The following is an 18,337-nucleotide window of genomic DNA, read 5'->3' as shown; positions in this document are numbered from 1 at the left end:
AGAAGGATTCAAGATCCCGAAGATTCCATCTTTTCCTTGACAGACCACCGTCAGCAAACAAGAAAGCATCAACAGACTGATCTCTAGATCACTGTCTGCTGATGGCTAGTTCATGGTTTGCTGATCGCTAGCTCGCCGATCATCAGATTGCCAATTGCTAGTTCAGCTCTGATCATTTACCTCTAGTCCCTCCAATGACTAACCATCTCCGATTGCTAGCATTCCAATCACTGATTGCTAGTCAATAATCAGTTATCAGCTTGCTGATCACTAGATCACTGATGGGCAGCTCATCTTTCCTCGATCATTGAACTCAGCTTGCTTATCTCTGACCAGCCCATCGTCAGCTTGCTGATCTCTGACCAACCAGGAGGGACCGTAGTCAGCTTGCTGATCTCTGACCAACTAGAGGGACCTTAGTCAGCTTGCTGATCTCTAGCTTACCGATCACTGGTCCGCGATCGATCGCTGATCATCGATGGCTTGCCATCACCAACTGACTATCATTAAACCATTCTGCTGTCTCTCAGGGCTCTCAAAGCAGATTACCAACTCATTTATTGCCAACCTACCTTGGCTGACTGACCAGACAGCCTTCATCTGCCTGTCAGTTACCATCCTCGGCTCACAGACCGCCAATTCACCGATCATTGGCAATTCCCCAGCAGTTCGTGACTCGGACTTACTAGTCAACCTCTGCCTGTTGTTCCCTAGATCAGAAGGTATACAACATACTTCTCGCTACTGGCCGTTCGCCATCACACTAAAGTGTTCGGCAAACGATCGACAACCCTCATCAGCGGCTTGTCGACAGGGGACAACTTGGCGAGCACTCTCCAATTGCACAGTAACCACGATACTCAACCGTTAACCATTGATTAACATTCGCCAGATTGATTCTATTCTAAGGAATAGCATCAATCCTATCAGGGCGCATGGTAGGGTTAAGGGTTGCCTTCCTTCTGTTAGTCAAAGGAATTCTCTCTCAGGGAATAATCCTTACACAGGGTATTGCATCTGATCCTTTACACCATGAGTCAAGACCCCAGCGTCAACAATCTCCCCTGCAAAAGGATCCGCAAGGAGCTGTCCCTTTGGGTCGATGTCCACACCATGTTGGAGTTCGAACGAGGGCTAAGACCTCAGGTCTTCATTTGCACACTGGACCTAAAGGACACATACTTCCAGGCCCAAACCATCCATCTAGGTAGGTTGGAAGATTCAGTCTAGACAAATAAGAAACACCAGTTCAGGGCACTGTGCTTCAGTGTTTCCACTACACCCATCCTGGTCTCACAGGATCGGCTTCTGTCTCCCCCGTTTCGGGACGACCGACTGACCTTAGCAGACTCAGTGGCAACCTTGCATTAGCACCGGAACTTCTGAAGTCTTTTTACCAAGATCCAGTGATCAAGGTAAACCTGTGGAAGTCTTCCCTGCTTCCCTCCCAGAAGACTGGTGTATCTGGGAATGATTCTAGACACCAATCTCTACAAAACTTTCTCAAAACGAGAAGAACTCCCATCCCAGAGTGACTTGAGTCTGATTGGAATCAGGCCCTCGATCCCCCAGGCATTCTGACCCCCATGGGACCAGAAGTTTGGACGAAGCTCAAGGGATGGATGTCAGTCGAGAATCTACAGAGTGGTATAACCTTCTCATCCTTCCCCACCCCTAGGACTTGATGCTGTGCTTAGAACACATCAAAAGGAGAGAGGAGGGATCATAGTGCTGCACCACACGACCTCAGCCTTCTGGACAGAGTCTGAAATTACCTTCACTTAGATTTCTTAAGAGATGAAGGCCAACTTTCCGGTCCTTCAGCAGCCTCATCGGTTACTGACAGACCACTCAGTGATGTGATGGGCGACAATACCACACACCACATAGAGGCTCACATTGGCAAGCAAGAAGGAACTTGCTCGTAGCCTCTTCCCATCTAACAGTATAAACACTAAGATGGGCCAAAGTCTGTTCGGTACCACTATCAGCCCGCTTCATTCCAGACTAGAGGAATGTGTTCGCCGACAATCTGTGCACAGCATCTCAGATATGGTTTACCGAATGGTCTTCGGATTACCTTGTAGCCGACAAAGTCCCGACTTTACGGGGTCCTCCAACTAGGGAGCTGTTCGCAACGCCCTGAACCTCAGGCTGCCGTTGCTCCCCAGCCCTAAACCCCAAGGCTCTCTGGCAAAAAAAAAAAAAAAAAAAAAAAAAAAACAGGCCAACAATGGTGGGTAAAACAATGACATTTACTTCTCGTCCCTGTTTTGTCTGGAGAAGGGCACTCAAGAAGGCTAGAACATCGGTCAGCCTCTTGAGGACTCTCATAGCTCTGCTATGGCATTACGCAGAACAGTTTCCAAACCTTTTGCAGCTCCTGATAGAGTCTCCAAGAGAATCCTCTCCACATCACAGATAACCCACTTCGACACCTACCACAAGCTATAGCTTTGCTATGATTGTACGCCTGGAGACTACCCAGTACCTCCTCTTCCTCAGAGGCTTTTTGCAATAAGTTGCGAAAAGGTTGTCTAGATATCTGAGGAATTCCTCAGCATCAGTCTACCAGGCAGTATAACGTCTTGTGTGGCTGGTGTCATGTGAAAGTGTCTCTCTCCATTCGATACCTCTATTCCAGCAATAGCGGAATCCTCCAGTATATGCAAGAGGAAAAGACCCCCTATTCAATTTCAACAGGTAAAGATGATGACTCAACCTTGATCCTTCACCTTCAAACTGAACGGAAGGGACATCCCCTCATTGCTAGACCTTTCCTAACTCATACAGACTTACAACTTGCCTTTCTTCAGTCGGAATTGAGACCTTCCTTTTGGAACATGGTTCAAATTCTCTAGTCTCTAAAGAGACCTCCTTATGTTCCACTTCACCAGGCAACAAATTTTCACCTGGTTTAAGAAGACAATGTTCCTACACACTCTGACAGCAGCCATACGAGTCAAGGAACTTCATGGTCTCTCTTTCGACATCGCCCATTAATGAGAAGGGCGAAAGGCAATGTTCAGTTTCGTCCCCGAGTATGTCACCAGACACAGTCTCCAGAGGGGACAGATCCCACACAAGTCTCCACTTGGTAGCGGACAATCCAGATCATCCGTTACTGTACCCAGGGTAAGGTATGAGACTCTACTTTAAGAGAACGGCAACAGCTCACCCGGGTCCCCTCTTTTGTCATCAGCACTGGGAGAGACTAAAGGAGGATCACCAAAACATCATCTCAACATGACGACTCACGATGTCAGGGGCATAGCTATGCCCCTGGTCCTTCTAAGCAGATTACTCTGTGATGCAGGTTTTACAAAAATGCTCCAGGTGACTTTCACAACCTTTCTCCTGCAAGACGTGACACACAGGAACTCGATACGATCTCTATCGGTCTGGTGGTAACTGCACAACAGCTGGTTGTATACCTCAAGCTTATTGGACAAGTAGCAGAAGGTTGAGAGCAGTTTTAGTCTGCGTGAATGAAAAGATTTGACTGGTTCTTATTCTTTTCTTCATTCTACCCACTCGTGGGGAAAGCAGCTTCCTGGGTTCTCTGCATAAGCTGACCTCAAACCACTGCAGGTAAACCATGCTCCCTTGTGTATCTAGTATTAAGCTACAGTAATACTGTTGCATCCCCATACCCTGGTGAGGTGGTATTGGGAAAGTCTTGGCTACATCAGTTGTTTCCTTCAATAGAATTGGAATAACTTTACCTAGACAGTCACACTTCTGCATGTCTCAACAGACAGCTTGCGTAGGCCGCGGACCTTGCAGGGACTCCTTATTTTTGAGTACAGTACTAATATACTCAGATAAGGAGCCCCCGGGTAAAGCCAAAAGCCAGATTGGCAAGGATGTTCACCCTTCCTATTGGGTGAGTCACCCCTAATAAATAGCGTGGTTTGTATTCCAGTTTCGGAAAAAATTACAAATTCGAAGATAATTTGTATTTTTCCTAACTATACAAACCTTAGCTAATTATACAAACTTGCCTGCCAGCCCTATCCCCCTTGAAGGCCTACCTCCAATCAAAGTGAGCTAAATCACAGGTGTGTGAGCGGGAGTGGTAGCAAGCTACCCCCCGCTAACTAGCGGTGTGGGTAGTTAACCCTCGCTAAATTTTAATGGCTCGTCATTTCAGCTTCGCCGAAAGTATAACCCCGAATAAATAGCTAAGGTTTGTATAGTTAGGAAAAATAAAAATTATCTTCGAATTTGTCATATTAGAATGCATTGTGCTTTGTTTTTATCTACAGTACAATATATCTATTCAAGCAATTTTATTTCCAGTCTGCTAACTCAGGGAAATTTGTACACCCTTACACCTTTAACTGATGCCAAAGGATTGACTAAACTTCTTGTTGCATCATTGCAAAGAAAGGTGAGTTCAAACCTCCCTTAAATTGATGTGAGTCTGTATATTACATTTAACTGATGAAGAAAATTCTTTTTTTCTCTATTCTTGCTACTGAAAGTTTGTGAACAAACATAGCTATGCTATACAAACCTGAGTCCTTTGAAAAGGGGAATGTCCAGTAGAGCTGCAATAGCTGTTGAATTCATTAATGGGGTAGTTAAAAGTAGGTGGTGAATGGTTGTGAGTACCTCCACCTATTCTCCTGTCAAAGACTCCACTTTTGACATTCTACTCAGGACTGGGGGTGTTGGAAACGGTGGTCAGTTTTAACTTTAAAGGACTCAGGTTTGTATAGCTAGGAAAAATGCAAATTACTTTTGAAATTGTATTTGTTATTGCGAGTACACAAACCTTTAGTTCATCAAAATAAGGAGACTCGCCTACTGGTGGGAACAAGTCCCCAAGAACCAAACTGGTTGGTTCTTTTTCTTCCGTGGAATATGCTAAGCTCCCTGATCATGTATGAGATTGAGGGAGATGACACCAGCAACTTCCTATCAGCCTCATCATATTGCTGAGTAGGCTGATAGGGCCAGGTCAGTACTTGGTTATGTACCTGGTATTCAGTCACTGAGAGAATCTTTCTCTCCTCGAGGAGAGATGCAATATGATATGAAATACCTGGCCTATGATGACCAATGGATTTGGGGATGATTGGGGAGAACTACTTGTAACAAGTTTAGTCTAATAAGAATGATGCTCAGAAGTGTAGCTCACCAGCATTAATGTCAGATCCAGTGTGTAATGTATGACCACTTCATCCCCAAGAAAAGAAAGGGAAGATGTTGAAGAACCAGTCATTCTACCCTTCATTCCTGACTTATATTGAATATGTTAACCGAGACAACATGCTTCCTGTCCTGTGTGGGAGTTTTGCTGGTTAAACAACTACTTGAGCAGCTACCACTGGCCTAACAATATTGTCAAAGGAATTTTGGGTACAGTATTTATCATTAAGTAGAAGGCAGTGAGGATTGTTTGGTGCTTCCAAAATCCTTTCGTCATTACCTGGCCGTAGGGAAAATTTTTCTGGAAGGCAAAGGAGGGGAAAATACCCGACTTAATGAGCTCTAGCTCGTGTTGGTACCTCAACGGTCAAGGCATATGGTCTATGCATATGCCTTGCCACTGCTAAAGAAGAGTTGTTGACATTTAGGTTTGTGATGCTAAATCCTCTTCAGATATTACAGCAGATCCATCATGGGACTCTAAAGTTTCTCTTCTCGATTATCACCGGATGCTACACATAGACAGAGGATGGGGAAGTTATGATTCTGTCTCTGTGTATCGATGGGTTCTGGCCACAAATTCAGGCACTGTGTTGGTTATTACATAAGAAATACTGTGCAACCCATTTACTCTCTTTAACGATGCTAAGGGTAGCAATATAAAACAGTCTTGAGAGTTGGATCTCCATCTGACGACCTTCTCAAAGGCTCATATGGGGTATGAGTAAGAGACCTGAGAGTATGGATCATGTCTCTTCAGGGTTGGGTTGGGAAAGATGCTAAAATTTCCACGAACATAGACAACTCCTACGATATGAAGTCTATACCCTTCAGTTGGAAATCAGTGCTCAAGGCTGAGTAATAGCCTTTCACAGCCCCAGCTGAGAAGAACTTCTCTTGGGGAAGATAGATGAGGAAGTCTGTGTTATGGGCTAGAGATGCTCCGTTCAGAGAAATACAGTACCCCTTCTCCAGCATTGAAGATGTCGCTGACAGAGATGAATGTGCCATGGGAACCTTGACCTAAAAAGCTAACAGATCATGATACCACTCTGCTTGTGGCCATCTGGGAGCTACTAGGGTCATTCTGAGCTCTTATCACCACTTGGTTGATCAGCCAGTGAATCATGCTGAAGAGGGATAGGCTTAGGCATCCAGATGATCCCATGGCTGTTGGAAAGCATCTTTGAACACTGCCTACAGATCTATGATGGGGGGGATCAAAACACCCGGGGATTCCTGTTTAGGTGTTTGGCAAATGGGTCGATTCCTGGTGAGCCCCTTAAGGCAAGAAAACTTTCTGCAATACAAGGATGAAGGGATCACTCTTAATTCTACAACCTGCCTCTGGTGAGTAAAAATGCTAGTAAATTCCTCTTGCCAAGAATATGCCTGCCTAATACCTCCAAGGCATAAAATGCCATCCATATGTATATTCTTTTTGACATCTTGCAAAAGGAGAGAAAAGCCTTGCCTCCTTGCGTATTGACATAAACTACTACAGTAGTGTGGTTGCTCATCAGCACTACTGACTGTCTTATCAAATGTTCTTGGAATGCATGCAGTGTTGAGAAATGCTGCTTGCATTTCCTGGATGATAATGTGCATCTGCTGACAAAATACCTGACGTGACTAGGTCGTCCAGATGTGTACCCCATCCCTCCTTCAATGCATCTGAGAACAGTTGTGTGGCCCACACCTCCTTCAACGCATCTGAGAAGTTAAAAGAAACAATTATTACTTGATCTATCATTTTCCAATTAGCATATTAATTCCAATAGTTTTATTTGAAATGCTTCTCTCATATTTTATTTACTTGTACTTTGAGTTGAATCGCATAAAGTTAACCGGAGTTTCATTCTTGTTGTCGATGCCTGATACTTTATAGTTTTTAGCTCTGTGGTGCTTGATTATAAAGCCTATAGAAGCAAAGAAACAAAGATTTCATTTATTACAGAGAGAGAGAGAGAGAGAGAGAGAGAGAGAGAGAGAGAGAGAGAGAGAGAGAGAGAGAGAGAGAGAGAGATTTGAAGTTTTCTGGCATCCTGACATCGAATAACAGAGAACTAATACTCTCTCTCTCTCTCTCTCTCTCTCTCTCTCTCTCTCTCTCTCTCTCTCTCTCTCTAAATATTCAATTTTGTTTCGGAAGCATTACTGTATTACATTTTAGAAAATTATGATTACTTGAATAGTTAATTGTGCCTTAATAAAACATTTACAGTATATGCTTTTGTTTTAGATTTTGGATATATTTTATCAATCTAAGTATTTTGGGTGCAGTGATCAGATCAGCTGATCTGATCACGGCACCCAAAATACTTAGATTGATAAAATACACCTAAAATTTAAAACAAAAGTACATAAGTGTTTTATTAAAGCTCAATTAACTATTTAAATAATCATAATTTTCTAGAATGCAGTAATGCTTCCGAAACAAAATCGAATATGAGAGAGAGAGAGAGAGAGAGAGAGAGATCAGCTGTTGAAAGGTAATTGAGTGCACAGTTTTTGTTTATCTAAAAGAAACAATTATCGAGATGATCAAGTTTTTAGTTTTTAAAATAAATGTATTTCTGTTTAAGAAAGTATAGATAACATACCGCACAAGAGACAACACATAATTTTCAATATTAAACTTACCCGATAATCATGTAGCTGTCAACTCCGTTGCCCGACAGAATTCTATGGAGGAATACGCCAGCTATCACAATACTAGAAGGGGGTGTACTTACCAGCGCCACCTGTGGCCAGGTACTATAGTACTTCTTGTTGACACCTCCTCAATTTTTCCTCTGTCGTGCTTCCGGCAAGACGTTCTGGGATACGCTTATGATCTTGGAGTATTTTCACGGCTTTTGGTGAAGTATTTCTCTCAGATTTCGGCTGTCGCTTTACTGGAAAACTTCTATATTAGCTTAGATAGCTATTATTTAGTCCTGATTAACGGTTAACGATCTTTTGCTTGATTTTGAAACCCCACTTGGCTAACTCTTTTGATTCAAGATGTCTGACATTTCACAAGCCCCCACCCATAGACGATGTAGGTCTTGTAATAGGCGTATTCCGAAGGCCTCGGTAGATCCTCACACCGCTTGTTCTGACTGTAGGGAAAGGCCCTGTCAGTTAGAAGATCGATGTGAGGAATGCGCCGGACTTTCGGAACTTGATTTTGTCCGTCTTCTTAAGTATTCAACCAAGTTAGAGAGAGAGAGAGTTAGGAGGAGTTCTTCTCACTCTTCACTTTTTTCCTCACCTCATGATCCCCTACCTTTTCCTACCCCTGTAGTGGCTACCCCCGAACCTACTATTTGCCCTCAGCCTGATATGTCTGTTGTTTTGCGTGCCATTCAGGCCTTAGGTGACAAAGTAGAGTCAGTGGTTAGTGATCATAAGTCTCTTATGGCCGAAGTCAAGGAACTTAAGGTCAAGAGTGCAGTGGGTGGTATTAGTGCCAGTGCTGTGACGAGTGCTAGTGTCAGTGCAGTGCCAAGTGCTAGTGTCAGTGTCAGTGTGGTGCGTGAGGATACTTCTGTGCGTGCCAGTCGTCCTCCCAGTCCGGGACCTCTTGCAAGCTCCCAAGCCCAGGGGAGAAGCAATGTCGAAGGGCAAAAGGGTTCGGCAGGCCTTGATCGGCGCACAGAAATATCCTCGGTGGTTGCGGGCGTGTCTTCCAGAGACCGTCACTCCCACCTGCAGACGATTGAGCCCGTCTTTTACTCGTCTGCTGATCAATTGTCAGGGAAGAAACGCTGGACTCAGGTCTCAAGACCACTCAAACGCAGAGTCCAGACCTCAAGAACTCAACCGGGCTGCAGTCATTGGATCAGCTCTGACTCGCCGCAGTCATCAGTTGAATGCACTCCTCCTAAGAGGAGTAAGGTTCTGCCGCAACAGATCTCTGCTGTTAAGGCTTTACCTCAGCAGACCTTAGTGTCTGCCGACCCCAAGTTGACTCTACTGCAGTCCATGCAGTCACAACTTGCGGTCTTGATGCGTGAGTGTCAGGCTGAGAAGGTTACACCTCCTCCTGCGATCGCTCCGCCTGACCGCAGTACTGCCTGCCAGGCGTACGATGTTGAGGCTCCTCAGGATACCTTACCACGTTCTGAGTTTACTGTTTCTAGTGGTGTGCAGCTCCCTCCGCCTTCCTTAAGGCAACCTCAGCAATGGGAACAGGAAGCTTATACCTTACTTCCTCCGCTTCCACTTGCAGTTCCACCAGTGAGGCAACACTCTCTTGAGGTACAGCAACCTCTCCCATCCATGAGTCAGTCTCCTCAGCTCTCGCTGCAGCGAGCTCAACCCTCCTCAAGGCAAGCACCTCAACACCTTAGCCTTGCGCCTCAGGAACCTCAACTCGCGAGACAATTACTGCATTCTGCGCAGCCACTACCTCATCGCTCACAGCTCACACCTCAGGAACCTCAACTCGTTCCTCAGGAACTTGCTACTGCGCATCCGCCAACCACTCAGCAAGCGCAACCCTTGAGTTCAGACACTCATGCCAGGAGTCAGCCTCCTCCACCCATGCGCCTACCTTCTGCTACTTCTTTTGATCAGCCTTTGCAGACTGAACCTCAGGTGTTCCCTCAACAGAGTCTTGAGGAGGAAACCACAAATATTGTTGTTCCAGCTCGTGCTGACTCTGCTGTTCAGCATACCTTACCGATCTCTTCGCTACACTCTGGTGATGAGGTGTCTGATGATGAGGCTGCACACCTGGATCCCTCATCAGACGTGGATGAATCCAAGTCTTCTCCACCTTCTATTGACTTTCGTAAGGTCTTGGCTCTTTTTAGGGAGGTATACCCAGACCACTTTGTCTCTGCTATCCCCCGCTCTCCGCCATCTGAGTTTTCGCTGGGCATGCAGCCAGCTAAGTCTACTTATACTAAGCTCGTCTTAGCAAGGTCCTCTAAGAGAGCGTTAAGGATTTTAGGGGAGTGGTTGCAGTCTAAGCGACAACTTGGAAAGACTTCGTTCATGTTTCCTCCGACTAAGCTCACTTCTAAAGCGGGCGTTTGGTATGCCACAGGAGAGGAACCAGGCTTGGGAGTACCTGCCTCTGCCCAGGCTGACTTCTCAAGTCTGGTAGACTCTCCTCGTAGAACAGCAATGAGGCGCTCTAAGGTTTGCTGGACCTTCTCAGACCTTGATCACTTCCTGAAGGGTGTTTTTAGAGCATTTGAGATGTTCAACTTCCTAGACTGGTGCCTGGGGGCCCTCAGCAAGAAGACCTCCCCTGCGGACAAGGATTCTGCTATGCTCTTAATGTCCTGCATGGATAAGGCCATTAGAGATGGATCTGGCGAGCTTGCTTCGATGTTTGTGTCAGGGGTTCTTAAGAAAAGGGAGCAGCTTTGTACCTTCCTTTCCTCCAGCATCACACCTTGTCAAAGGTCTCAACTCCTTTTCGCTCCGCTCTCGAAGTTCCTTTTTCCCGAAGAGCTTGTTAAGGACTTGTCTGCTGCCCTGATACAAAAGGACACACATAATCTTGTGGCTTCATCGGCTCGTAAGACTAAGGTTGCTACCTCAGTCCCCAGGACTTATCGCACCCCAGTGGCTGATACTCCTGCTACGAGGTTCATACCGCCCTTTCGTGGTAGAGCCCCCAGCCGAGGAAGCTCCCGTCCAGACTCTTCCAGGAGCAAGTCTAGGAAAAGTTCCAAGGCTTCTAAAGGAAAAAACTGACTCTCCGCATCTCCAGACAGCAGTAGGAGCCAGACTCAAGATCTTCTGGCAAGCCTGGGAAAAGAGAGGTGCAGACGCCCAGTCTGTCAGTTGGCTGAGGGAGGGTTACAGGATACCATTCTGCCGCAAACCCCCTCTGACCACATCGCCCATCAACCTCTCTCCCAACTACAAAGAAGAGGACAAGAGGCTAGCGTTGCACCAGGAGGTGTCGCTCCTTGTACAGAAGAAGGCAGTGGTTATAGTCCGGGACCATCAATCCCCGGGCTTCTACAACCGTCTCTTTCTGGTGGCCAAGAAGACAGGAGGTTGGAGACCGGTGCTGGACGTCAGCGCGCTCAATGCGTATGTCACCAAGCAGACGTTCACGATGGAGACGACGAAGTCGGTCCTAGCAGCGGTCAGGCAGGAGGACTGGATGGTCTCGTTGGACCTGAAAGATGCCTACTTTCACGTTCCTATTCATCCAGACTCCCAACCTTTCCTGAGATTCGTTTTTGGAAAGGTTGTCTACCAATTCCAAGCCCTGTGTTTTGGCCTAAGCACAGCTCCTATGGTGTTTACGCATCTGATGAGGAATATAGCAAAATTCCTCCACTTATCGGACATCAGAGCCTCCCTTTACTTAGACGACTGGCTGTTGAGAGCCTCCACGAGTCGTCGCTGTCTGGAGAGTCTCAACTGGACTTTGGACTTAATCAAAGAACTGGGTCTGTTAGTCAACATAGAAAAGTCTCAGCTCATTCCCTCCCAATCCATTGTGTACCTGGGAATGGAGATTCGGAGTCAGGATTTTCGGGCTTTTCCATCGGCCCCAAGGATAAGCCAAGCCCTAGATTGCATCATGAGCATGCTGAAGAGGAGCAGTTGCTCGGTGAGACAGTGGATGAGTCTCACAGGGACCCTTTCATCGCTGGCCCTGTTCGTCGAGCTAGGGAGACTCCACCTCCGCCCTCTTCAATTCCATCTTGCAGCTCATTGGGACAAGGGTTTGACTCTCGAAGCAGTCTCTATCCCAATCACCAAAGAGATGAAGACCACTCTCTTGTGGTGGAAGACCAATCTCCTTCTCAGGGAGGGCCTATCGTTGGCTATTCAGACCCCCAATCTTCATCTCTTCTCAGATGCATCGGACTCGGGCTGGGGTGCGACCTTGAACGGACAGGAATGCTCGGGAACGTGGAACGAGGAACAGGGAACGCTCCACATCAACTGCAAGGAGCTACTAGCAGTTCATTTAGCCCTGCTGAACTTCAAGTCCCTCCTGCTAGGCAAGGTGGTGGAGGTGAACTCAGACAACACCACAGCCTTGGCTTACATCTCCAAGCAAGGAGGGACCCATTCGAGGAGCCTATACGAGATAGCAAGGGACCTCCTCATTTGGTCAAGAAGTCAAAACCTCACTTTAGTCACGAGGTTCATTCAGGGCAACATGAACGTCTCAGCAGATCGCCTAAGCAGAAGGGATCAGGTCATTCCCACGGAATGGACCCTCCACAAGAGTGTGTGCAACAGACTTTGGACCTTGTGGGGTCAGCCTACCATAGATCTGTTTGCCACCTCCATGACCAAGAGACTTCCGCTGTACTGTTCCCCAGTTCCAGACCCAGCAGCAGTTCATGTGGATGCTTTTCTGCTGAACTGGTCCCATCTCGACCTTTACGCATTTCCACCGTTCAAGATAATAAACAAAGTCCTTCAGAAGTTCATCTCGCACGAAGGGACACGGCTGACGCTGGTTGCTCCTCTTTGGCCTGCAAGAGAATGGTTCACAGAGGTACTTCAATGGCTAGTCGACGTCCCCAGGACTCTCCCTCTAAGAGTGGACCTTCTACGTCAACCTCACGTAGACAGGTTGCACCCAAACCTCCACGCTCTTCGGCTGACTGCCTTCAGACTGTCGAAAGATTCGCTAGAGCTAGAGGCTTTTTGAAGGAGGCAGCCAGCGCGATTGCCAGAGCAAGAAGGGTTTCCACTCGTAGAGTCTACCAATCTAAGTGGGAAGTCTTCCGGAGCTGGTGTAGAGCCAATGCAGTATCCTCTACCAATACCTCTGTGACCCAAATAGCTGACTTCCTATTACATCTTAGGAATGAGAGATCCCTTTCAGCTCCTACGATTAAAGGGTACAGGAGTATGTTGGCTTCAGTTCTCCGCCACAGAGGTTTGGACCTTTCTTCCAACAAGGACCTTCAAGACATCCTTAAGTCTTTTGAGACTTCCAAAGAGCGTCGTCTACCCACTCCAGGCTGGAACCTAGACGTAGTCTTAAGGTTCCTTATGTCACCTAGGTTCGAACCTCTCCAGTCAGCTTCCTTCAAGGACCTTACCCTCAAGACTCTTTTTCTCGTCTGCCTTGCAACAGCTAAGAGAGTCAGTGAGGTTCATGCCTTCAGCAAGAACATTGGTTTCACGACCGAATCTGCAACATGTTCTTTTCAGCTCGGATTCTTAGCTAAGAATGAACTTCCTTCGCGTCCTTGGCCTAGATCGTTTGAAATACCTAGCCTCTCCAACATGGTAGGTAACGAGCTAGAGAGAGTTCTTTGCCCTGTCAGAGCTCTCAAGTATTATCTTAATAGGTCTAAACCTATTCGAGGACAGTCAGAAGCCTTATGGTGTGCCATCAAGAAACCTTCAAGGCCCATGTCCAAGAACGGGGTTTCGTATTATATAAGGCTTCTGATTAGAGAAGCCCATTCTCACTTAAAGGAGGAAGACCTTGCGTTGTTGAAGGTAAGGACCCACGAAGTAAGAGCCGTAGCTACTTCGATGGCCTTTAATAAAAACCGTTCTCTGCAGAGCATAATGGATGCAACCTATTGGAGGAGCAAGTCAGTGTTTGCATCATTTTATCTTAAAGATGTCCAGTCTCTTTACGAGAACTGCTACACCCTGGGACCATTCGTAGCAGCGAGTGCAGTAGTAGGTGAGGGCTCAGCCACTACATTCCCTTAATCCCATAACCTTTTTTAACCTTTCTCTTGAATGCTTTTATTGTTGTTTTTATGGTTGTTACGGTAGGCTAAGAAGCCTTCCGCATCCTTTTGATTTGGCGGGTGGTCAATTCATTCTTGAGAAGCGCCTGGGTTAGAGGTTGTGTAGAGGTCCTTTAGTAGGGGTTGCAGCCCTATATACTTTAGCACCTTTGAGTTGATTCAGCCTCCAAGAGGAACGCTGCGCTCAGTAAGGAAGACGAACTTAAAAAAGAGGCAGAGTAACGGTTCAAGTCGACTTCCTTACCAGGTACTTATTATTTCATTGTTATTTGAGATAACTGTTATATGAAATATGGGATACTTAGCTATCCTTTAATCTTGTACACTGGTTTTCACCCACCCCCCTGGGTGTGAATCAGCTACATGATTATCGGGTAAGTTTAATATTGAAAAATGTTATTTTTATTAGTAAAATAAATTTTTGAATATACTTACCCGATAATCATGATTTAATTGACCCTCCCTTCCTCCCCATAGAGAACCAGTGGACCGAGGAAAAATTGAGGAGGTGTCAACAAGAAGTACTATAGTACCTGGCCACAGGTGGCGCTGGTAAGTACACCCCCTTCTAGTATTGTGATAGCTGGCGTATCCCTCCATAGAATTCTGTCGGGCAACGGAGTTGACAGCTACATGATTATCGGGTAAGTATATTCAAAAATTTATTTTACTAATAAAAATAACATGTTGCATCATGCTACTAGAGTAGCGGCGTAGGCTACGAGTCTTGAACGAAAACAGAGAACACTTACAGTAAGTACAGTTAAGCTGTACTGTATTAAAATTACTGTACATATATTACAGTAATGTACCGTACAGTGTCAGTGAGGATTAGGTTACTGAACAGTATTACTAGATAGGAACAACTTTTGTTATACAGAACAGTAAGGGGATGATGACGACTCGGTAAACTTTACCTTAGCACAATACTGTATTGTAACCTTACAGTGTCCAGTACGCAGTGTACATGTGTGCAAATGTACTGTACACTGTACATATGATTATAAACTGTTGTAGAAACCAAATTAAAACAATATTAGGCAGTACATCTACTGTGTTAATCATCAGTTTGGGCACCCGCTCGTGGCAATGGGCAGTGACTATTTAGGTTAGGAGTTAGCCCACCTTAGTGTAGTATTTATTTGTGAAAATTCGCTTATCGCGCCTGTGTCTGTAACCTAACTATCGCAAATAACGAGGCTTGACTGTATTACATCATACTCATCAGCCCCCCCCCCCCCCTCTCTCTCTCTCTCTCTCTCTCTCTCTCTCTCTCTCTCTCTCTCTCTCTCTCTCTCTCTCTCTCTCTCTCTCTCTCTCTCTCATTATACATTTGCAGAATTATTTGTTTATTTGTGAATTATTTTTCTTTATAATACTTCATATTCAAATTGCTAAAATATCAATATTATGATAATAAGTTCTGTAAAATATAAGTTGGCTGTACAGTTTCTTGATGAACTAGGCTATCCTTGAATATGGATGGGGGAGGGGGTGGAAGTGAAGTTGCCATTTTTGCATTTTTTTTTTCTAACCAACTGACAATTCATTATAATTCATCCAATAGAAAATAATATCTCATACTTATTACTAATGGAGTCCTACCACTGTAACTTTGGGTTTTGAATAGAATAGATAACATTTCAATAACTGAAATGTGGACTTTGCTAAATAAAGAAGTTTAGTATTACTGGTGATTCCTTGTACAATCCCTATATGAATTTCGGTATACATTCTAGTTGTTTCTGCACAAATACAAACACTTCGATATTTATGATAATTTTAGTGAGGGATAATTACCCCAACTGCTAGTTAGTGGGTGGGGGGGGGGAGCCTAGCTACCCTGCTTACTCACTCACCTGGGCTGAGTAACCACTTAGTTTCTGGCTCAGTAGAGACCAGACACACTGTAACTCTCATGCTTTTTGACTTGCCTTGATGCTACTCTTTTTCTCTTTTCTTTGCAGATTGTGTGGAAGTGTCATGCGTACTTGTCCTGGTCCCGAAGGCCGCTCCTGCGGTACCTTCATATCTTCCTTAGAGACAGACCCCCACCTATTGTGTCCAGTTTGCCGGGGGCGCCGGTGTTCCAGGGACGACACTTGAACTGAGTGTAGGGAGTAGTTTGCCCCAGTGGGAGAGGTTTGTGCGATAGAAGAAGAAGAAGGCCAAGCTTGATTCTTCTCCTTTGGGCTCTTCCTCGAAGTTGAAGAAACAGCGGTCTTCTTCTACCCCACGATCTGCTCCCGAAGCTGCTCCTCCGCCGGTCCCTTCCGGGGATCATCCGAGTAGCAGAGCAGGCCTGGTTACTTCAGATCAACCTTATGGGCAAAGTGACGGCGCTATCTCCTCTAGTAAGTCCGATCTGCCCCTTCCCCCAGGGAGCTCGTGCTCTATCTCTGACATTATGTCTTTATGGCCATCACTGGGCGTTGATGGTCACCCTTCTAAGGACGTTCTCTTTGAACTCCTTTAATTAGGAGTGGAGAGAGGAGGTGGTCATCTCCTTCCTTCGCGAAGGTTGATCCTCCTTCTGTGGGCGCAGGCGCTGCAGCCCGTCGATCGGACTTTTGGTCCCATGAGATCAAATTCGAGGACTTCATTGACCTACAAGGGGTGGTGGCAGAACAGAATCAAAGGCAGGATTCCCCTTCGCAAGAAAACGTCATGGAACCTTCGGGTTCCAGTTGCATTGAGCTGGGCCTCCACCTGCCCCGAGACAATTGTCACCCTCACAACGCCCAGATCCTCCCCCGAAGGAAAGGCCTGTGCCGATCTTGCCTCGAGGTAAGAGGGCTAAAATTTCAGCTGAGGTTTCGAAGCCCATACCGCCCCAAGGACATCCCTCCCAGAACATCGGGAGCGTGTGACCCCCCATGGCTGCGAGCATTATTTAACGTAATGTGGCGGCATTCGCAGGATTTCACTGTTTCCTGCTCTTGTCCTAGGCTCCTCTCCTTCTTCTTACCGCCAGAGGGAGTTCAGTGGACTCTGCCCCACCTGAGCCTCTACGCAAGGAGAAACCCATCTCTCCGTGCAAGAGGGCCTGGGAAGAGAGTGCTCCAGAACCACAGTGGAGTCCCCAGCAGTTCAAGTTACCACAGGCCTAACCCAAAGGGAGGAGGCAGAGGATACGACCATCTCCTCCAAAGGAAGACAGGAAAATCTCCTATATGGACTTGTTCCTCCATATCCCTGTTGAGGTAGTACCAAAGGAAGCATGCCTTCCAACACAGTGCGACGTGGTTCTTCCTGCTGAGTCCCATCTCCTTCTCAGGCCAGCAGAGACCGACAGGCCTACGCTGATTGAGGAACTTCTAGCCCAAGGTAGAGAGCTGAAGGATTTGTTTAATCCTCGGCCAGACCTCCTTTACCTCGACTTGAGAGGCAAAGGGAGTTGATCACATCCACAGGGATTGCCCTGTCCTTGCCCTATCCTAAGATGACGAAGGATGAACAAAAGAAGTCTGAACACGCCTTGTGGCAGGTGTTGGCCTGCATTCGTACCATCAACGGGCTGCCAGATCCATCGGCAGCCCCTCATGAAGGTAAGAGCACGGTCCTCAATCAGTTCTATGTTACCCGGAGACCCCTGAGGGCCAGTGCAGGTCTGCCCTGGTCAAAGGGGTTGAGGAGTGCCAAGCAGAAGGCGGTGTCTCAGGGTACTGGTTCATCTTCCTCTCTTCATTCTAACAACTCCTCCAGACTCCTCCCGCCACCTTTTGTGCTGCAGAGACGGTACTCGGAGGTTATCAGTGAGCCTCTCCCAATGCTACCTCTTGACCACTCTATGGAGGCACTCTCAATGGGCATGCCCTTTGAGAAGTTAACGGGATTTCCAGTCTTGTTTTCGGCCTCTGAGATCCGCAATCAAGAAAAGTCGCATTGTACGCCATGTAGGCTATTTTGTGGCTTGATTTTTGGTTGGGGTCTGTGGGACAACAGGTCTGGTCTCAGGACTGGTCTCAGGAGTCCGTTAGGAAGTCTATGGAGACTTCCTGTTGTCCGGCATCCGGGCAATCGAGTTCCTCTCTTATCATGTGGTGAAATTTGGGACAACACCATTTTAAAAAGGAGGGACACTGTCATAGGGAAGTTCCATAGGCAACTCCCTCAGGCCAATGTAGTAAGGTTCAGGGACTCTCCTTTCAAGGGAAGTTCCCTGTTCAGCCCTGAGGATCTCGAGCGGGTAGCTGAAAAATGGAGAAAGTCCAATCACGACTCTCTCATCCATAAGGCCTTAACATCAAGGCCTTACCCTGCTCACCCACAGCAGAGACCAACAGCTAAACTGCCGACGAAGAAGGCTAGAGACCCAAAACAACAGGGTCCCAAGGTGTTTAAGGGGCCCGGCCGGAATGCCAATATATTGGGGTATAGGAAGAAAAACACAAAATCCTGAAAAAATTCACTGAGCTTCGTATGTCAATAGAAAATGCGTATACACAATATTTTGTCAAAATTCCTCTTACTTTCGTAGTTAC

General features: G+C 46.4%; 1 protein-coding gene across 2 annotated transcripts in view; it reads left to right on the top strand.

Moving 5' to 3' along the window:
* The window catches only part of LOC137654454 (KICSTOR complex protein kaptin-like), a 270,757-nt gene that overhangs the window by 46,567 nt on the left and 205,853 nt on the right, over positions 1 to 18,337 (top strand). Inside the window, exon 3 of one of the 2 annotated variants that reach the window (XM_068388089.1) lies at positions 4,303 to 4,393. The exons of the other annotated variant lie outside the window; for it this stretch is intronic. Coding sequence (XP_068244190.1) covers positions 4,303 to 4,393 — 91 coding nt within the window. The remainder of the gene's footprint in view (positions 1 to 4,302; positions 4,394 to 18,337) is intronic. 2 annotated transcript variants of the gene reach the window in all.

The sequence above is a fragment of the Palaemon carinicauda genome, chromosome 1, assembly GCF_036898095.1.
Source record: "Palaemon carinicauda isolate YSFRI2023 chromosome 1, ASM3689809v2, whole genome shotgun sequence".
NCBI classification, from domain to species: Eukaryota; Metazoa; Arthropoda; class Malacostraca; order Decapoda; family Palaemonidae; genus Palaemon; species Palaemon carinicauda.
The sequence above is the reverse complement of the archived record's forward strand: the minus strand, read 5'-3'. Positions and strand labels throughout refer to the sequence as shown.